This window comes from Aethina tumida, chromosome 1 (genome assembly GCF_024364675.1).
Source record: "Aethina tumida isolate Nest 87 chromosome 1, icAetTumi1.1, whole genome shotgun sequence".
NCBI classification, from domain to species: Eukaryota; Metazoa; Arthropoda; class Insecta; order Coleoptera; family Nitidulidae; genus Aethina; species Aethina tumida.
Window position 1 is genome coordinate 3,082,648 of NC_065435.1, and position 22,697 is coordinate 3,105,344.

General features: G+C 31.9%; 3 protein-coding genes across 4 annotated transcripts; 1 reads left to right on the forward strand and 2 right to left on the reverse strand.

Annotated features, from left to right (window-relative positions):
- Positions 1 to 1,381: 1,381 nt before the first annotated feature.
- Positions 1,382 to 13,912, reverse strand: LOC109608333 (host cell factor 2). Its single transcript, XM_020024750.2, has 10 exons — positions 13,511 to 13,912; positions 12,946 to 13,094; positions 9,806 to 10,639; positions 9,531 to 9,750; positions 8,826 to 9,466; positions 7,252 to 7,453; positions 6,021 to 6,979; positions 3,671 to 3,829; positions 3,418 to 3,613; positions 1,382 to 3,360 (listed from the first exon to the last, which is right to left on the reverse strand). Exons 1-10 carry the CDS (start codon positions 13,668 to 13,670, stop codon positions 3,269 to 3,271), a joined length of 3,612 nt encoding a protein of 1,203 aa, XP_019880309.2. The 5' UTR covers positions 13,671 to 13,912; the 3' UTR covers positions 1,382 to 3,268.
- A 2,547-nt stretch (positions 13,913 to 16,459) lies between these two features.
- Positions 16,460 to 17,714, forward strand: LOC109608314 (60S ribosomal protein L17). The gene is made up of 4 exons (XM_020024731.2): positions 16,460 to 16,545; positions 16,739 to 16,827; positions 17,024 to 17,296; positions 17,467 to 17,714. Exons 2-4 carry the CDS (start codon positions 16,747 to 16,749, stop codon positions 17,665 to 17,667), a joined length of 555 nt encoding a protein of 184 aa, XP_019880290.1. The 5' UTR covers positions 16,460 to 16,545; positions 16,739 to 16,746; the 3' UTR covers positions 17,668 to 17,714.
- Positions 17,715 to 19,968: 2,254 nt separating this feature from the next.
- LOC109608323 (zinc finger protein 846) lies at positions 19,969 to 21,960 on the reverse strand. Of its 2 annotated transcripts, none has more exons than XM_020024742.2 (3): positions 21,718 to 21,960; positions 21,150 to 21,211; positions 19,969 to 21,093 (listed from the first exon to the last, which is right to left on the reverse strand). In XM_020024742.2, exon 3 carries the CDS (start codon positions 21,089 to 21,091, stop codon positions 20,084 to 20,086), a length of 1,008 nt encoding a protein of 335 aa, XP_019880301.2. In that variant the 5' UTR covers positions 21,092 to 21,093; positions 21,150 to 21,211; positions 21,718 to 21,960; the 3' UTR covers positions 19,969 to 20,083. The 2 variants fall into 2 exon arrangements, with proteins under 2 accessions (XP_019880301.2, XP_019880299.2); XM_020024740.2 differs by having other exon boundaries at positions 21,150 to 21,469.
- Positions 21,961 to 22,697: the final 737 nt, after the last annotated feature.

The window sequence follows — 22,697 nt, forward strand, 5'->3', positions numbered from 1 at the left end:
TTTTTCATGAAAATTGAAATCATACTAGCAAAGTTTGTATAGAAAATCTAACTATACCACTTTCTGAAAAGTGTGCATAAAAATATGCATATTCATAATTCTGTGGAATATTCTTCTTATAAATTTATTTTTTTAAAAGTAAAGTAGTCTTTGGCTTAAACTATCAGAATTCTACCTAGAGTCCAAACTTTTATTTAGAGGACTACACCATCATATCCAATTCTATTGAACTTGAATTCATCACTCTAAAGAAGTATTCACCAAAATTCTGCAGGATAATTAATATATTTTTGTGCAAACTTTAGTCTTGTTCGAATATAATTTTTTGATACCAATGGTTTCTTTACTGAAATACATCCTTGCTAGTTTTGTTCATTCAGTCGACGTCTGATTGTTCTACTAGACCCATAGATATTGTATGACTCAATTAATTCATTTCTTATTTTCCTAGAAGACGATAGAGGGTTTCGTTTACTGATTCTTCCAATTTGTCTGCCTATAAAAGAAGTTGGTTTTTTGTTATGACGTTTTCTTATTCTATTTTCAATTTTCAAACTGCAATGTCAGCAATATTTAAGACCTTAATTTTTTAATATATTATATTAATATTAATTATTCCCCTTTTCATTGGAGTGCAATATTTCTTTTTTCCCTATAAATCCTACTGAGAATAAATTCTTACTGTTAACAGTATTGTTAAGTAGTACAAAATATAATATTAAATATTGTGCTATTCCTCCGGTCAACGCTGTCTGGACATTTAATTGTTTCAAATAATTTGTCATGGTTAATGTGTTAATTTTAGAACACTCTTATCTATTTTTAAGTGTTTTAAACCAACTAATAATATATTTAATTTAATAAAATGTTAATTTATGTAGTATTATTAAGATATTTATGATGTGACGTATTTTCAAATTCGCCTTTGACCTTTCCTCTTAATTCCTTGTCAGTTATGACGACATCACTGGTGATTAAAAATTTTAATTTAGTCCCAGCAACTAATTTAAAAAGCTTAGATTTGTCATGGTTTATCATTTCACATTTATATTATTAACAGTGACTAGTGTAAAACATGATGACCATTGATGTCGTCACTGTGACAGGTCATTAATGACGATTCCAATACAGATATTTATGCTTCAGATTTATATGACAATAAAAATGTTCCTACCGAGTCAATATTTAATTATTAATTGTCGTACCTTAATTATTCTGCTGTCGAATTCCAAACTGCTTCTTCCTCTGAAAAAGGTTAAACACATTTATATGATAATAGGGTTAAGTAAATGAATGAAATTAGGTCTTAATTATTAAGCAAACTGTAAGTTTTCTCATTATTTAGGACTTGGTGTTTCTGTGGACAGAATGAAAGACGGGACTTTATTGATTTTCTTTATTGTATAACGTTATATAATATAACCGAGTAGGTAAGGCGTAAAAGAAAAGTTACCTATTTCCTGTTTGAAAAAAAATTCTATGAACATACAAGGGATTTTTTATAAAAATTGGGGGAGGAGAATGCTGATCCCACTTATATATAATAAAAATATATTTGAAATAGAATTAAAATATGATATCAAATAGAAATAATTTAACTATTTTATTAACTAAGAAAACTTACAATTTTTTTATATATATATACATTGTACAATTTCTAATATGAACAAGAGAAGTAACTTTTTTATAACAGATTTTTATTTTGCAAATATAAATTTCGTACAAATATATGATATACGCATGATTTTAATAACATTTTCTTGTTAAAGTACATAATTAGTGCATTAAGAACATAATACAGACAAAATGATTTTGTAAATAAATAAGTGGGAATAAAGTACCACAAATCTTTCCATAATAGCAAAAACATCATTGTCAAATACTTGACATGCTTGAAAAATTCTATTATTTCAATAAAATATTTGTACAATATAATGTAGATAAATTATTGAAATACTATACTCTTTTATGCGAAATATCAAACAAAGATGAATAAAAAAAAAGTTAAACCACTTGCAAATTCAGCAATTTGTAAACTGTGCACTTCACATAATTGATTGATGTTAATAAAAAATAGTTAAAATAAAGGAGATTCCGTAACAGTTTTGAATTTGCAGACAGCTTATGTATGTAAAAAATAAAATCATAATATAATGAGCGTAAAACATGTATACTTAATTTTTGCACATTGTCGCTGCTTTCTGTATAATTTAAACAATGACCAAAGCACCTTAACAAACATGAAAATATATGCTACAAATAATACAAAAGATTACTCCAAATATGGAGCTGATTAACACCATTCAAAAATTGAAGGATGATCTTAATAGTCATTCAATTCGACATAAATCAAACCAAATTATCAGGTTAATTATTGATAAATCTTGTCCATAGAAATTAATAAAACTGATAAAAACAATCTAAACTTCCAGTAAATCTCTCATTTTCAGACAACGAATATATTTTATAAATTTATTTAATTTGGGATGATTGATATAAACAGTTGCAAATTTCATTATTTATTATCGTCGACCAGAGTGATCGCCAGATATATTCTACAATACAAAAAGTAACTTTGTTTGAAAGTTTCATGAACTTGTAGAATATATCACTTGTCTGGGAAAATTAATATTGTAACATAAACTATAAATCACGTAAACATGCTAAATGAAAAGTCCAATAAGGTTTGATAAAAATTTAAATGAAAAATTATATATTTATTTATATATATATATATATTATATACATTGACAAATATTTAAGTTCTCAGTCAACTATTAAATCTATGCAAATCAATAAAACAATTTCATTTAAATTTTATCAATCCCCCAAAAACTATCTTAACAATAAAATGTTTTTAAAAATGTTTCGAGGATCGCCGAAAGGCAACCAGTATCGTACAAGTCTATTGTGTAAATTGGGAACAAAAAAGATTTGAATTGAACTGAAGCACATTCAAAAAAATTATGAATTTCACTCGACAACCATTCATGCGATTTGCTTTTATCTAGATAAAAGATATCTTCAGATATCACACAAACCAACGTAACATAATTTCCAATACTAGTTATAAAAATAAAATAGTGTTCATTAGTCCACTAACACTATACAAATTATAAATACACTTGATTGTTTGTTGTTTCTCATTTCATGTTCATTCTTATATTTCGTCAACGCAAGATCACTCCAATCCGGAATCTAGTCCTTGGAGCCGTCCGCAAACACAATTTTTACAGACTACTTTACAATCAACACTCATTCATTATTTTTACATCTCCTCCTTGTCGAACTTCATTTTCTTTACAGCCGGAGACTGACTTTCAGGCAGACGTTTCACCGCTTTGTTTGTCGATTGAGGATCTGAAACAATGTTACCGTTAACACCCTCTTCGGTTAACCACGTTTAATATCAGTTACCTTGAAGCCACCTGACCTGCGTGGCAGGTCCGTAGCCTTTCTCGTTTTTGGCAGCGATCCGGAAAATAATGGCTGCCTTTGTAGATGTGTCGAGGTGAGCTGCAGCCAGCGAGTGATCCGACACCACGCACTGGTTGCTTGGGCCGCAGTAGACGCGCACGAACGCCAATTGCCCAGGCGGACTCGGTTTCTCTGGCTGGAAAAAGTACAAACAACATTAACAATTAATCACTAATTGGTAGCTTTAACGTACCTTGCCGCGAACGGCCAAGTAAACGGAGTACTCAAGTATTTCGCCTTGATTCGAGTTGGGTGGTTCCCAGGACAGGTGGGCGCCTTCTGTCGATTTCGCTATTTTGATGGCTGACGGTGCACCCGGAAAGCCTGGCAGGCACGTTTTAAATGCAGAAATCTAGAAAATGAACGATGAAATAAATTTAGTTAGTTTCTGGTGTGGTATTTCTACTGTTTAATAAGTTACAAGTAGTTTTATCATTAGTGTAGGCGGTTAATTTGTCACTAATCTTTCCAAATTATAAAGAAAAAAAATAATTTTAAAGACTATTGTTGGCAAATAACGTATGCCTTCAAAAATATATATTTTTTGTTTTGGCATAGTGAATTTATTTAATTATAATTTATATTAATCCCATAAAAAATAGTTTTAATGTATAATTTTCACATTTTTTAAATTGAATGAATTTATGGTAAATAATGTTTTCAAATAAATATTTTTTTGCAACGATAAACTCCATCTACTAAGGTTAAGGTTCCATCAAAAATAGTTTTTGACATTTGAGCAGTGAGTTAGTTTGTGAGATCCCAGAATTTTTGAAAACATTAAGAAGAAAAGATTAATTTCAAACAATATTTGGTAAATATGAATATCTTCATAAAAACATTTTTTGTTTTGTTACAACAAACATAAACACATATTAATTAATATTATTAATCTCATAAAACAATTATTTGTTATGAGGTTAGGTTAGGCACCTATCAGAAATAGTTTTGGCATTTGGAATTCTTGAAAAAACAGTAGAATGGATTTCAAACACTATTATATTTCAACATTTCTTTCTATTAAGGTTAAGTGTCCATCATAAATAGTTTTTCGAATTTGTGCAACAGATTAGTTAAGTGAGTTGTCACAATTTTTAAAAACAGCAAGGAAAAAACGATGTTCAAAGACTATTTGTGGTAAACAATTCAAAAATATTTTTTTGTTATAACAAACAGAACATTTTTATTAATATTAGTAATATTTTAAATAAAATAATTTCCATTTTGTGAGGTTAAGAAACCATCATATAGTTTGGACATTTGTGCAGTTAGTTTGTGAGTTATCAGTATTTTTGAAAACAAGGAAAAAAAAAATTAATTTAAAACACTATTTGTGGTAAATATACAAACATTTATATTAATTAATTAATATTATTAATCTCATAAGATAATTATTTCTTTTGAGGTTAGGTTAGGTAACTGTCAGAAATAGTTTCGGCGTTTGTACGGTTTGTGAGTTTGGGCATTTGTGCAGTGAGTTTGTGATTTTTCAGAATTTTTAATTAATGAAATTAATGAATAATAATGAAATATTTTTTTTTGCTATGACAAACTTAACATTTGTATTAATTAATATTATTAATCTCACAAAACATTTCTTTCTTTTAAGGTTAGGTGACCAACAGAAATAGTTTTTTACATTTGTGTAGTGGGTTAGTGAGTTTTAAACATTTTTGAAAACTGGTAATTTAAACAATATTTTTCTTGTTATAACAAACTGAACATTTATATTAATTAATATTAGCAGTGTTATAAAACAACTCCATCTTTCAACCATCAGAAGTAATTTTGACATTTGTGTAGTGGGTTAGTTTGTGATTACTTCAAAACTCTTGAAAAATCAAAGGAAAAAATGAATTTCAAAAACTATTTATGGTAAATAATGAATATCTTCAAAAATATATATTTTTTACTATGATAAACTTAACATTTACTTTAATTAATATTATTAATCTAAAAATATATTTCTTTTTTATAAGGTTAAGAAACCAGAAGTGCTTTTGACGACTGTGCAGTGGATGAGTTAAGTGTTTTTTTTTGGAAATTTTGAGGCTGCAAGGAAACACTTGTTAAGGTAAGTACTTTAGAGGCGGATCTGCAGTCACACCTCATGTTCAAAATTGCTTGCGATGTTCGGATAGTGGGGAATGTCCCCTCTCTGCCTCACAGGCGCCCACTCCTTTGGCACAGACTTACATTCGTTGCGCGATGCAATACGAAGCAAGCGATTGTAGTGTTCAAGGTATAACTGCAGATCTGCGGCCTACATATAAAAAAATTACTAAGTCAACATTTACATTAAATAATACTTTTGATGTCATAAACATCTTTATGGGTCTTCTACCAATTAAAATCTGTTTGACAACGAAAAAAATATTTATTTCGACTTGACAGTTCCCAAACATGACATCCATGTTACTGTCAAATCAACAGGTGGTTTTCATGCATAACAGTCATTTTAGTGCCAATTACAAGTGTCAAAACGACTGATTTATTTTTAAGCGACGTGCGTTAGTTTTGTATATAATGACGAAAGTACAAACCTCACTCCAGTCCCCCCGTCCGACCGAGTTGATGGCGGCCACCCTGAACTTATACGCCGTGCCCGGCTCCAGGTTGATCCTCGTATAGTTCGACAGTTCCGGCAACGAGTCGATCGTCAGGTCGGCCGTGGTCTCGTCGTCTAATAAGAAGTAGCTTTGTACATCACAACTCGTACCCTTGATGAAGCCGACGGTGTACCACGTCTCCTTCGCGGGTGCCGGTTCGGCGGGGCCGTTATTGATTTCAGTCTTTTTCAAGTCTTTCGAGTGGTCAAGCGCGGCCGATGCCAACGCCGCCAGCGGATCTTCTGCGTCCTCTTTTTTCGTACTGTCCTCCATCGGAGTCGGTTCCGGGGTGGTCTCCTGTTTGGTCACGTCTGCTGCTGGCTGGGAGATCGCGTTGGCGGGCGCCTCGGCTTCTGGTTCCGCCTCGGTTTTGGGTTCCGTCTCTTCCATGGGCTCGTCTTTGATGTCGGTTTCGGTGTTTTCTGGTTTCACGTCTAAATTGTCTATGTCCATTTGATTATTTTCTACATTGTTTTCCTGTCCTAGTTCGTGTTTAACGGCACCGTTCACGGCGGTCTGCGTAGAATCGGCCTCCGCCGTTGTCGGTTTGGCGTTCGGCGTTTCCACTGCGTCTTTGCTGCCGCCTTTCAGGCCGCCCCTAAATGTGACGGGTCTGGTTGGTGGCAGGATACGTCTTCCGCCACCTTTCAGACCCAATTTTTGGAAAGTACTGCCGCCGAACAGGCCGGTGGCGGCTTCCAATGGTGTTACGGATTCGACCACCGGCGTGTCCATGGCCATTTCCTCGCTACTCGCTGTCTGACCCTCCGAACCGTCGCTGTCGAGGACGGACTTCGACTCTTTGTCCGGTTCGGGGTCTATGAGGCCGGCTTCGGCGGCCAGAGCGGCCAGAGCGGCGTTTGTCGATACGGGTCCATCGAAGTTTGCTGATGCTGATATACAAAAATTCGTTAAAAACAACCCGTCACAATTGACCGTTGTGTTATTACGACGTCCCGAATACTTCCAATATTCGACACATTGCAGTAACACTTCGTAAAAATAAAAAGTACTCGACAAACAATTATTTTAATAACAATAACAAAACTACAGGAAAATAGCAGGGAGAAATGATAACGTTTATTGGTTGAACAATAATCAGGGGGTAATCCGACAGTGAACATCTTCATACTTCTTCAACACACCAAGACTCTCCAGTCCTTACCTAATGAGGCTGACGGTTGTTTCGGCCTTGAGACAACCATCAGCTTCGGTTGTTCGGCGTTGTTTGTTGTGGTTGTTGTCGTGGTTAATGGTAATCTTACTATTTTTCCAACGCCCTGCTGAGGCTGCACCAACGTGAGCGTTTTGTTGGCGCTGGTTGCCATTTGTACTGTTACTTGTTTGCCGCCAATCATTACTTGTTTCTGAAAAAAATACCCAAATTAACAAAAATTCAAAACTGTATAAGGCTTTTGCCAGTTACATCAAACTAATGAATTTAATTTTTCGTTGAAAATGAACTGTTATCAATCATCCTACATAATTTTTAAGAAATTTTACCAACGATTAATAAATTTTTAAAATTGTTAAATAATGAATTGTGAGGGATGAAACGATTCTTGAGGATATTTTTAGTGTTTTATGTCGACATTATTTCTAGTATTCATAGACGGTTAGGATAAATAACCCCCATTGTTTATAATAAAATAATTCTTATTATTTTCATTAATAACTAGACATCATCATCTGTATCATCAAATAGGTATGTTTATTTAGTCGTCAGTAGTCAATCGTGAAAATTTTAACTGATGATATCGTCTGTAAAACAAAATTACTATATCGTTAAGTGACTGTCGACTTCAAGACGATATTTTTAGTCTTTTATGTCGACGTTATTTCTGGTATTCATAGACAATTCGGAGAAAAAATAATTGGGGATTTCTTCTGGTGTTCAACAACACCATAATTAAATAAATAATTCTTATTATTGTCAGTAATAAGTTGGCATCAACATCTGTCAAATTGTGTTCAGTTGTGGTCAATTTTATATTAATGAAAATTTTAACTGATGACATCGTCCGTCAATAAAACTACCGTGTCGTTAAGTGACTAATGAATTCTTGAGGTTACTTTTAGTCTTTTATGTCGACATTATTTCTAGTATTCATAAACAAATTAGGAGAAATAAAGAATTGGGGGTCCCATAATTGAATAATTCTCATTATTGTCATTAATAATTAGTTATCACATCAGACGATATCGTCTGTTAACAAGATTAGTGAATTCTTGACGATATTTTTAGTCTTTAAGTCGACGTTATTTCTGGTATTCATAGACAATTAGGAGAAATAAATAATTGGGATTTTTTTCTAGTGTTCAACAACACCATAATAGAATAAATAATTTTTATTACTGTCCCTTATTGTGTTATCAATTGTGGTTAATTTTATACTTAATGAAAATTTTAACTGACGACATCGTTAGTCAATAAAACCACCGTGTCGTTAAGTGAGTAGTGAATTCTTGAGGTTACTTTTAGTTTTTTATGTCAATATAATTTCTAGTATTCATAGACAATTAGGAAAATAATTGGGGATTTTTTCTAGTGTTCAACAACAGTAAATTAAATGATACTTCGACATCAATATCTATATTGTGAAATAAGTGACGTATACTAAACATATCAATGGGATAGTCAAAATTATCACGTTGTCAAGTGAATGATGGTGGGCCTCTACATTTTAATCGTCATTGTTGATATGGAAGTGAACTTGCACATCACATATCGATACTTACAGTGTTCTTGGAAAGCGTAATCGTTTTAGGTGAACCGACAACTGTCATGGGCATTGATATGGTGATAGGTTTGCCGGCAATTTTTACACCTTGCAAGCTAGACATCGTCGAGGCTGTGGCGACAGGTTGCACGTTCACCGTCGTCGTTTTAACAGTCTGCATGCCGACAGCCTGGGCATTCGTTACCGTCTGTATATTTTTAAGGCCGGCGTTCGAGCTGACAACCAGCACTTGCTGATTGCTGAGCGTGGGTATCTGTCCGGTCGCCCCTTTACTCAACACCAGTTTGCCAGTGGTCTTGTTCATCTGTATCATGTTCGAGGGGATTGTCTTGAGGGTGGTGAGGACTTTATTCGACTGCGGACTGCTAGGCACGATTTTTACGATGGTGTTCTTGGTTTGTTGCGGCAAAACGGTGCCGGATGTTTTGGTCTGCTGTACAATGTTGCCTCCTTTGGGTAGAGTGGCCAGCGTCATGCCCGTGCTGGTTTTCACCAGCGTGACCACCTGCTGTTGCACCCCGCTCTTCTGGATCAAATTGCCGGCTTTCTGCACCAGCACCGGTTTGCCGGCTACTTGTGAGGGCGACGTTTGTCGGATTATCGTTCCGGTTGCACCCTGCACGCGCACTTGAGGTGAAGCTGAAAATGGTTAAAATTGAATTATTAGAGCATGTTCCCGCGATTGACGAGTCAACTTTTATACTTTTGATGATGGGTGTGACGACTTTAGGCGATAGCTGATTAGAGATGACCGCCTTGGTGGCTTGGACAGGCGTGCTCGGTGATCGTACCACCTGGGGCGTTGGTGTTGGTTTCGGCGACGTAATTAAAGGCGGTGGCGCCGCTGCTGCTGTTGGCTGTGTTTGTTGTATCGGTTTTTGTGTTGCTGCGGCTGGAGGCGGTGGTAAATCGTATTTTTGTATCTGAAAATGATTTCAATTCAGTAACGTTAAAAGCTCAGCAACCAACAAAACTTACTTGTAATATATAGGCACGAACTGAAGGTGACCCGGTCCAGTTAACTTCTAAAGACTGGGTGGCAGCCTTCACTAAAGACACTCTACTGGGTGGCGGTGGTTTGTTTACTTCTAAGTACCATAAATCTTTACAACACACTTGGTTTTTCCATGCTTTCCTATAGCCATCCCGCCCGGACCAAATATACAGCCGTGTGCTAATGCCAACGGCACAATGTCCCGCCCGGGCACATGGCAAGTTACCCTCCGTGGAATCGATGTCGAGTTCGTCCCAATTCATTGTCTCCAAATTGAGGCAAGCCATGGTACTGGTACACTTCCACTCCTTCTCATTGGTGGCGGTTTTGACCTCGTCGACCGGTACCCAACCGCCGAACACAAACATCCTATGACCGATTAAGGTGGAAGTGTGCAACGACCTAGGGAGTGGCGTGACCCCCGAAACCTGCGGCTTGCTCCACGACAAACTCTCTGTATCCAGGAACCACAAATCGCCCAACCTGCACCCGCTCATCCCCCCGTAAATCACCAGGAAGTTCTTGTTTTTCTTTTTGTCGCAGTACGCGACGCCGGTGTGCGATTCTCGCGGGGGAGGAGACGGACCGTTTGTGTGAGTCATGTCCCACTGGATGGGGACGCTGCGTATGTCCAGCGTGTACAGATCGTTCAGGTAGCGCGGCACGTTGTTCTTGGGGTCGATGCTATCGTTGGCCAGGCCGCCGAACAGGTACACCTTATTGTTAACCAATGTGAAGCTGTGTCCGAGACGCGGACACGGCGCCGGACCGATTTTCGGTGGTCTCGGTTTCAGCTTTTTCCATTCCCATTTCGATGCCTGAAAATTATATTCCATAACATAACAATTTTTCCATAAATTTTCATTTGTTTAACTGAGTGAGTTAGGGGAAATGCTTAATTTGTACAAATTATTGTGGAATCTGTTACAATTTATAAAAAGCATAGACAGATTTTGCATGTGTAAGATAATAATTTTTATTTACAAACAAAAATTTTAAATAATAATTATGAAATATACAAAGATTTAAGTAAAATTAAATATATTGTCAAATCCACATTAAGTTTTAAGATAGCATGTAAGCAACTTTTAAAATGAATGTGTAGATTTTTGTGTGTACAGAAGATTAAAATGTTTATTTACATACTTATAAAAGTTTGTATAAAAGTTACATAATGAACTATGATTTAAATAAAAGTAAAATGAATACACCTATATACATATTAATATACATATATAAGGAAATGGAAAATGTATTTATTTTTTAGAAAAAAAAAATGTGTATAATATTAATAATACGAATAATTAAATTTTTAAAAACTAAATAAATATTTTTTTATATTTAAAATAAACTAAAAATCCGATAAGAAAATACCTTACTGAACAAATTTTAATAACTATATGTGTAAATACGTTGTTAAACTACAGATACCATAAAAAACAATTTATATAAAATTAACAAATTTATTTATTTATTTTACAGTTTCACTTAATTCTAAAATGTCTTCGTTTTTTAAACAAAATACGAATATGGGATAAAACTAAGCATATTTAATTAAAATACAGTGGTGGCTAGAAAAACATTTAATTAAATGTAATCAAAATATTTTATATTTTAATTAAAATCATTACACTAAATTCTTTCTACAATTATTAATTTTGTACCTAATTCAAAATAATTTCTACTTAGATTAAATTAAATAAAATAAATGCGCTGACTTTATATAGTTCAATAAGTTTTCAATTACATTTAGATCCGGACTTTACCTTGAACAACTTTGAAACCATATTTCTGATCATTATCATAAAAATCAATGAAACTCATAAATTATCGTTCTATTGGTTCTATTGCATCTCTCACATCTTTTTACATGAAGCAGTCCATGTTAACAATAATTTTCTGTAATGGTACTAATAGCATATAAAAAAGGAACCCCAAACTATAATGTTGTTTCAAGATTTTGTGGTGTATCTAGCGTCCAAACTTTTATTTGGAAGACGACGAACATATTGTTGACCATTTGATCTTGTTCTATTGAACTTGCATTCAAGACTCCAAAGTACTCTTCGCCAAAAATTGATAATCAATATATTTGTGCAAACTTTTGCCTTGTTTAAGTATTCCTTTACTGAAATACATTCTTGCTAGTTTTGTTTATTCAGTCGACGTCTGATTGCTCTACCAAACACTCTACCGACATTGTATGACTCAATTAATTCATTTTTTATCTGCCTAGTAGATAAGAGAGGATTTCATTTATTGATTCTTCCAGTTTATCTGTCTATAAAAGAAGTTGGGACGTTTTCTTGTATTTTCAAATGAGTGTGTTGATACATATTTGTTAATAACATTGTAAACCATTTTTTGAAAGCATCTTAAAAATTGTAGTAACGTCAGCAACATTCAGACTTTAGTTCAGAAACTGAACTAAAGTAATATTTCCGTCGTTTTGAACGTGTGTGACAAAAAAGCAAAAAAAAAAAAACGTATAGAATATTGAAATATGTTTTATATATTTATTGAACAAATTTTATATTAAAATCCTTTTTTATAAAATTTATGTTTTTGTACTAATTCTCTGGCCATCACTGTATATACAAAAATTTTCATATATTTTACAATCTTCAAAAAACACTTAAGTACACCTCTGCGTATAAACGATAAACAATTGTTATAAATATTCATTAAGATAAATTATATTATATATACATTGAATTCAAAATGAAATTAATGCATGTATAACATGAACTACTTTCTTAGCAAATATACTGATAAGTGAAAAATTAAATAATTATTATATGAATATGAAATTTATATTGAATATTTATCAAGATATATCATATTACACATACTTACACAGGAATCTTATTACATACACGTAAATTTATTAACATCAGCAAGTCAGGCCCCCTAGACAGTGATTTGTTATAAAAATAGGAAACAATGATATAAAACTATGGGAACAAATGATATGCTATGATAAAACCTCAATACATCTCTGTCCACATCTTAGTGACTTTGTTTCTTAAGATTGGTAGCATTTTTAAAAGTCTGGGGAGTATTGACGCCAATGATCAAATCCAACTCCTAACATTTTTGTATTCGTTTTTTAATAGTTACATACCTGTAATTCGTACAGTTCATTGCTGTATTTGCCGTATTCCACCATGCCGCCGAACACGAGGAGCCTTGTGCCCTCCACCACGAATCCATATGCTGCACATCCTGGTGGTACATCGCCTTTCGTTACCGGCACAAACCACTGATTTGTCGCTAAAAATTAATTTAATTAGTTTTTTTGGTTATGTTCTACTTCAGGTGTATCTTGCAGGTTTGAGCATGTCTAAAAATGAGACAAGTGTTTCAAGGTCGAAATTAAAAGGTTTTTTTCGCCAGCCCCGTATTAACCAGTGGACGAATTAAGTTTTAAAATGAACGAAGTAGAATATAGGTGAAAATAATAAAATCGGCAATAAATAGTGCCATAAATATGTATATGACGCCATATTTGTTTCTGGACTAAACAACGAAATTGACATTTGACTGACCAAACAAATGTGAACAACATAAATATTGCGCCCGGTTAGACGTAAAATCAACCGAGGAACAAACGATTTAATTGCTGAACACATAAACAAAAGAAATATCCCGCCATATTTTCAAGTCAAATCAAACTTCATATGCATTACCTGTGTTGTAAACATGAAGTTCATCAACGATCCCTTCATTTCCGCCACCGAAAACCACCATCAAGTCTTTAATAGCAACCGCACGATGTCCATGCCTTGGTCTTGGCTGGGGACCGGCCGGATTAGCCACTATTTTCCACTGTAACGCCTTACCCGCCATTACGTGATCATCACATTGCAATCTGATGGGACATCCACAAAACCTACTGCATCACAACTACAAAAATTCAGTCAGTATCCGGCATCGATTTGTCCATTGCCAAATCGAAATTCACCACCGGCCAACGAAAAATAGCTACTGTGACTTGCACTTCACCAGTTAATACAAATTTTCATTAAATTTAATAAATAACTGCCTAAGCCGACATAAGCGGCAAAACGTTACGAAAATATCCGTCGGTATCGCACAATCTATTTTATCCGCCGTGCATTTCGACAACAAACAATGGTAAAGTAGGCCCCTCACCCAGGCAGTAAGCGTCATTTCAAAGCTGCCATCTAACGGCCGTACGGCGAACCTAAATGTCGACGTACTCTGACATTTTTTAATTTAACTATTTTTCCTTATTTATTATTGTTGTGTGCAAAGTTTGTAGATAAACGGAAATCGCCCAACGGTTCTTTGTATTAAACTACAGTAGAAATCTGGTATTTTTAAAAATTACAAAAAAATTGTTTATATCATATTAATCAATAATTTATTAATTCAAATTGTTCACTCAGATTAATACATTTTATTAAAGTATATTATTTTACTAAGGTATAGTTTATTATAAATATTGCCTGTCAAATATATGGATTATTTTTGAACTACAAATTGTATATTGTTTAATTAAAATTAAAAGAATAAAATTATTTGACTGAGTACAAAAACTGTATGTATTAATAGTCTGAAACTGAATTAAATACTAAAAAAATATTCTCTTCCAATTATTCTAGTCCAAACTGGATTATTTTTTTATATCTATAGATGTATAAAAATTTATATTTTTTAACACAAGCTTCCCTTCTGGTATGTTTACAGACAATTTTGTATAAACCGTTCATATATGATATCATGTGTGTTCTTAGGTAGTCTTTGGAAAGAAATTTAACACAAATTTATGTGTTTCATTCCCACAGTAGATCATTTTTTCTTATATCTATAGATATACAGTGGGGTAGTAAAAAGACCCACCTGATGATTTTTTAATGAAATAAGTAATGTAAAAATGCCAAACTAAACTCGCCTTGTTGATATATCGGTTGTGTGGTTACAAAGATTTACATTAATTTGATATGTTCAGATAAACTTCCAGATCAAAATTTAATGTTTATTACTAATAAAATCGATATTTATATAGAAAATAGGTATTATATATCAACATTTATTTGTACCAGGGAAGATAGTTTTAGTATCTCGTTCACTTCTGAATCGATGGTTGTGCTTATAATAGATATCAAGGACTCTTCATTACCTGTTCAAAATTTTATGCTTTCAAGCTTTGTAGCATGTTTTTTTTTTATAAATTTTAAATATTTAGATCCGTCAAATTTTCTATAAAATGTTTTTTATAAATCCTGAATAAATAGTTTAGATCCTTATGTATCGTGTCCAATATAATTTTAGATTATTATACAAATTCATATTTTACAAAACAAGTGTTTATTGCTAATAAAATTCATATTTATATAGAAAATACATATAAACATTTATTTGCACCAGTTATGACAGTTTTAGTATGTCATTTATTTCTGAGTTGTTGGTTGTGCTTATAATAGATATCAAGAACCCTTTACCATCTCTGTATATGTCCACAATTTCGACCACATTTCCATCACTCTAATTTAATTAAATATGCTTAATTTTATCCCATATTCATATTTTGTTTAAAAAACGCAGAAATTTTAGAATTAAATGAAACTGTAAAATAAATTAATTTGTTAATTTTACATAAATTGTTTTGTAGTTTAACAACGTATTTATACATATAGTTATTAAAATTAGTTCAGTGAGGTATTTCTTTATTGGATTTATAATATTTTAAATATAAAAAAATATTTATTTAAATTAAATTATCAATCAATGTAATGTATTTATTAATTTATTTAGTTTTTAAAATCTTAATTATTCATATTATTAATGTAATACACATTTTTTTGGAAGTATTTTTCTATATAATAAATACATTTTTCATATCATTTTAGTTTTTTAAATCTTAGTTAATTGTATAACTACAGTTATAAGTATGTAAATAAACATTTTAATCTTCTGTAGAAATAAAAATCTACATATTCATTTTAAAATTTGCTTACATACTAACTTTAGTTAATTTATTTACTTTTATTTAAATCTTTATTAATTTTATAATTATTATTTAATTTTTTTGTGTTATGTATCCGTAAAAAATAATACCAATATTAAATAATAGTGTAATATTTTTGGCACCCACTGTATATAATATTTTATAGAATAAGAAACTATTAGTTTTTGGAGAGAGTTTGAAAAACATTAATATATTATTATTTTACCAGTTCATGTTAAATAAAATAGTTATAGCTATAATTTTGAACGTAGTGAAAAGTTGCCACTACTACAGTACGACACGAATTTTTCAAAAAAAACTGATTATGTTATGACCTTATCTGTAACTAAAAACACGTAAATGTAGAAAAAATGAAAATATAAATTTTTTCACTTTAGTAGATTTTGAATGGAATGCCCCATTAATAAAAATATAATTAAATTTAATGTTTAATTTTACTATAATAATAAAGGAATATATATTATAAATTAAAAAAATTAAATATATGAAAAATATAATTTAATTTAATAGCCATATAATTGTTTAATATAATTATGTCTTAGATATTTAAAAACAAAAGTAAATATTTACGAATTAAACGATTAAAATTTCGCGCCAATCCCACTCGAAATGTCATGACGCGTTGCGTGACATTGGGGAATTTAATAATTTGTGTTGGCCATCATTAAGTTTACATCTTCGTACTTTCTCACCAAATAGCCTCTCTTTTTATAATCACGTTCTCGCGAGGTACGTTCATCCGACCAACGTTTCGTTAAATCCGATTTTATCCCAACAATAACCGACCATCCGGTCAAATTTCGCGGCCCAGTCGCCAATTAAAAGTCCAATCTAGTCGCCAAAGCGAATTTTTACCGGATATATCGGACCAGTGGACATTTTCGAGTGCCGTGTTTAACTTGGTGTTTGTTTTGCATTTCAGAAGACAAAATGGGCAGATACGCCAGGGAACCCGACAATGCCGCCAAATCGTGCAAGGCCCGTGGCTCAAACCTCAGGGTGCACTTTAAAGTAAGTTTTCAATTAGACTTGTGCCAAAATAACCCCAGTTACGTTCATAACCTCCAAACACACTCGCCAGTTATAAAACACAAGTTTGGGCCGTTGTCGTCAATGGGAACGATCCATGTTTTAGTCACAACCCTCAGTATAACCCACGTTGAAACTGTAAATAACACGAAACATGACCTGTTGGTGATTTTTTTAGAACACCTGTGAAACTGCCAATGCCATCAGGAAGATGCCTTTGAAGCGCGCCGTCGCTTACTTGAAGAACGTTATTGGCATGAAAGAGTGCGTGCCATTCAGGCGTTTCAACGGTGGTGTAGGCCGTTGTGCACAAGCCAAACAGTTTGGCACCACACAAGGACGTTGGCCAAAGAAATCAGCCGAATTCCTTCTCCAACTCCTGAGGAATGCTGAAAGTAACGCCGACTACAGTGGACTTGATGTTGACAGGCTTGTTGTAGAACATATTCAGGTAAGTTTGCATTTAAATTATGTAAATATGTGGATAATTCAATTGGACCACATATTCATTTAATTGTGTGCTTATTTTTATTGTCGAATACACAGATTTGTTTTTGTTTTGGCCTGTGTTTATTTGACACTCTATTTAAGTAACAAATCAACAAATTAATCATTTTGTAGGTGAACAGAGCGGCTTGTTTGAGGCGTAGAACATACCGTGCTCACGGTAGAATTAACCCATACATGTCCTCGCCCTGTCACATCGAATTGTGGCTGACAGAGGGAGAATCCTCACCAGAATCCCCAAAGAAAGGCGGTAAGAAAAGTTCAGGAGACAAGTCGAAGAAAGTGAAAGCTACCACAGCAGCTGCCGCTCACTAAGCTTGTTTTTTTATAATCTACGGACTAAAAATATAAATTAAAAGTTACAGGAGTTGTTTTATTTACTATTATGTGGTTGTGTGATTAATAAACTTAGTAGGTAGGTAATTTTATTGGATATATGATATTAAATTAATATGATCTATCTTCATATTGAAGATTTATGGTTGAATAAAGTTGAAAACTATTATTTTATTTATATATTTATTTTTTTATTTTGTTGTGCAACAGACAAGTTTTACATTAGTTTAAAATAAAGATTGTAACTGATTATTTTGTTTATGTTCATTTTTTTCTTTATTTCAATTTATTAATAATATATTACATTATATTTATTTTATAACGTTAAATAATTAAATGATTTTACAAATACTCATTTTATTGATTTTGTTTAATAGAGTGTAAATCATTATTTATAAATATAAATTGTTTATATAATTGTAATAATTAAGAAAAATGATTTATAGTTGATTTTTACAATTTGAAACTTCTATTGCTTTTGTTTGAAACTATAAAATATTCAGTTTCAATGGAAGAAAACCATTCAAATTTGACAAATTGATATTTTTAGTATCTTGAACAAAAAGAAAATTTAAACCGTTATTATTTTTGATAATTAAAAGTTTTTGATTTTGACAGTTTGAAGCTTTAATTTTAATTATAATAATAATCATAATTTGTTAACAAAAAATAAAAACTTGTTCATAATATTACTTAAATTTGTAATAAACTATGTTTAATTAATTAATTACTTAAAATATTGCATTCTATTTAATTTAAATATTCAAATGATTGTGAAAATTTATTTTATTGCTTTTGTGTAATACAATATAAAATAATATTTGTATATGCTTAATTAATTATTGGAATTGAACAGTTAAATACTATATATTTTTGTACTTAAAAAACATATTATTTTTAATAATTGAGAAAAAAGATTTTAAAATTGGTTTTCACAGTTTGAAACTTTAATTTTATTCAATTTAATTATACAAAAACATACAGTGTTTCACTGAAAATAACAAAGTTAATGAAATTGTAAGGTGCACAAAACTAAACGTAAATAACGAACACCCTGTATAAAAATTATCAGGTTTTGGCATAGGACATGGTATAGACATTTTATTTGCAATTATATATAGAGTTTAAACTCCAAAAATATACACGGTATTTCATTGAAAATAATAAAGTTGATGTCCCTCTCGAAATGAAATTTTGTTTAATATAAAATAGAAACATTGTTCAAAAAATTCAAATCAAAACCTTTTTCTATTCTGGAGGAAAATTTAATTACTTAGATTGGACAGTTAAATATTTATTTGTATACTGAACAAAAAGAAAAATTAAACTGTTTATTTTATTTTTAACAATAAAAAAAGGAAAATTTATAGTTGATTTTCACAGATTCAAGTTTTAATTTTAATTTATTTAATTATGTATAATTTGTTGTGCAACTAACAATTAAAACTTTATTTATAATATCACAAATATTCAAATATATTTATAATAGAATTCATTGCTTTTGTTTAATATAAAAAAATGTATCATTTAAATTGGATAGTTGAGTATTTTTCTGTACTTTGATAAAAAAAACTCTAAACTGTTTATATTAATTTTAATTATAAAAAAATAATGTTGAATTTTACAGTTTGAGATTTTTAACTGAATTTTTATTTTATTTTTTTATTATTTTAAATATTTCTTCAATTTGTAAATATTTATTACTTCTACAGTTTTTTTAAATTCAAAAATATTTAAAGAAGAAAAGTACAAAGAACGAAAATTTTTAATTGAGTATTTAATTTGGTCCAATACCAATTTGGTTATTGGTAGACTAGAAACGGTTTCAATATCGTTTTTTAATGCTTAAATACCCCTGTATATATATATTTTTATCTAAAATAATATACCTGATTTATATTTCAATATATCTAGATATTATACAATGATAAAATGTTCTTTGTTGATAAAACAACTTTTATAAATGCAAATAAATCCTTATGTATGAAAAAATATTTTATTTATTTTATTTAAATTTAATATTTATTTTAATATATCATAATTTACTTTAGGTATATAATTGTTATTTTATTACGATTCCTGGAACATAATTTAGATAATAAAATATTTTTTATCATTTTAAAACAATTTTCTGATAGAATGTTAAGAAAGATGTAACCATTTTTAGCATTTACTAATTTATTAAATATTTGACCATAATCTGACATAAATATAACAATAAATTGTTTCTTTTATGAATATTTTTATTGAAAATTGTTAAACCTTACCGCTTATTTCGTAATACTGCTTATGCTGTTAGAAGGGTTGCCTATAACGAAACACCATTTCTGAATATAATATATTTTCATACAAATACAAATAAAATAACGATACATATGAGTAAACCTGAGAACGATTAATTGTACCGTCCGCGCTTCTTACTGTTGTAACACCCAGTCAGAGCCATCTTCTTCTTGTGCACCTTCTTGTGCTTGGACAAATGATCCGATCTGGCGAAGGCCTTTTCGCACATCTCGCACTTGTACGGCTTGATGCCAGAATGCGATCTCTTGTGTCGCGCCAGCTCGTCCGACCTGGAGAACTTCCACGTACAATTTTGCCAGTTGCAGATGAACGGCTTTTCCCCGCTGTGCCTCCTCAGGTGCGCCTTCAGATGCGACGACTTGGCGTAGATCTTGTTGCAGTTGGCCATTGGGCAGGGGAAATACTTTTCCTCTTCAGACTTCTTGTGGGTGTAGTCGTGGGACAATAGAGCGTCGTGTTTTCTGCCACTCTTTTCGTCGAAAATAGTCTTGTTTTCTTTGATTTTGTTCGGGTCGTAGGGGCTTTCGTACAGGAGGGAGCGCCTTCGGCGGTTCCTTTCGTCGTACATGTGGGGGAACTTGCTGATGATGTCCTGCTGATCGAACGTCAGCAAGTTGTCCTGCTGCGTGTTGAGGTAGAAGTCGTTGACTCGCGTCGACAAGTCCAAGTCCAGTTCTGGTTCGTTGTTGTTGAAGAAGCTGTCTAGGTCGTGGGTCAGGAAATTGTCCACTATTACATTGTTGTCTGAGTAAATGTCTAAGTCCACACCAAGTACTGAAGTTGCATTTGATGAGTTGCTGTCCATCACATTGTTCTCACTATTGAGTTGTAAAACACTGTTATCACTACACAGTTCTTGTACCAGTTGCGAGTATTGCAAGTCTTTGTTTTCGGGCGATTCGAGGAACCCCTTCAGAATGCTGTCCAGGAACTTGTCGTCACTGTTCAGCACTGAGCAGTCTCTTCGGTCCGTATCACTGTTATCACTATCACTATTTTTGATTTCTTCCAAAGGTAGAAAATCGAAGAACGAAAACAATTCCGAGCCCGGCTCGAGTATATTATCTTCCAGGTGATTTTCCATTTGGTCCGGCGACATGGCTACAAAAACATAAACACAGTAAACATAAACAAACATAGAACATTTCATGACTTACCTCGCTCGCTGTTTGTATATTGACAGGCTTTAACGGACTAAAATATTCGTCGACATTATAATCTGTAATGCTAGATGTAATTAGTAGTGTTTATAATAGTGTCGCCATATATAACATGTGGTTTAATACACTAGAGACTTTAAAATTTGTCGGAATTAATGTATTCGTTCTCGTGTCAACTGCTGCCTAGTACAAAGTCTTCGATATTAAATTCCATTTCATCCCTGGAGACTGTGATGCTGTGTTTTGTTAGGGAAGATTTTTTGTGACAGAAGTCCTCAACTTTTCATTTATTTATTGGGATTCTTTCAGTCTAAAAGCTGTTCAATTGTTAACTTTTAGTAAATTATGCATTTATAACACCAAATGTTTTTAATTAATTTTTAAAATACAATAGTCTGACTTACTGAGCATTATGGAAACAGCAAATGAAGTATTGATCATTTCATAAATGATCACTATTAGTAATATTAAATATAAATAAAGTATTTGAGTTGATAATTAACAGTAATTAACAATGATTAAATCACCAAGAATGTGCGGAATGAATGAAATCATTAATACATACCTTATCCCAGGAATTTGTGACACTATCACTATTGAACCAACAAAACGAACCGGCTTGTTGGAGCACCGAACATATAATATTTGCAAAACATATTTGAAGAACACTATCATTTTTCTTGCCATTTATCAGTAATGGTTACCGAGAAAAATTTTTTAAGCATATTAAAGCATTGGATTACTACAACATACAATTGGTACCGCGTTTATGTTTTGTATATATTCATTAATCGTAAGGTTAAAAATAATTCAGAATTGTTGACAAAATAAATTGATTCGATTTATTTTTAACTGATACAATATCAATCGTTGTTTTTTTTAAAAGTTTGGTGGCCACTCGTTTCTGTTGCACTGTAGGTTGAGGAAATGCTGATAATTTGTGACAAAATACTGATATGGACCAGTCCAGACATGGCATGGAATATTGATAAATATGTACAAAATTAATTGGTAATACAATACGGCAATTTGCGAACTTCATTACGTTTAAATTAGTTTTAATTCATAAATAAATTTATCATAATGTTTACAACTTTAATTATGTAAATGTTTATTAGTATTCGACTTCTCGTTCTATGAATAAAATATGTATTTGTTTTAAACTATAAATTAATTTAATGACCATTATGAAATATAATGAAATATTTTGTTATGCACTTTACAACGACACATTTTAATACGATTATTTGTTAATTAATTGGTAATTTGGCAATAGATTTAGGTTAAAAGTCATTAACAATAAATGTAACATTGAAAGTTCATGTTTGTAATGATACAGTACTGACAAAATATCCCAAAATCAAAAATATCAGGACAAAAATAAAATCAGCGTTTATACTGCAAACACAATTATTGCAGGACAATTGTTCTAATCAATGGAACGGTTGCAAAACTACAAATCTATTACCCACATTATGCTCTAATGTTCTCACAGATCCACAATTTACAACAATATCGAAAATACTGGTGTATTGACATTAGTAC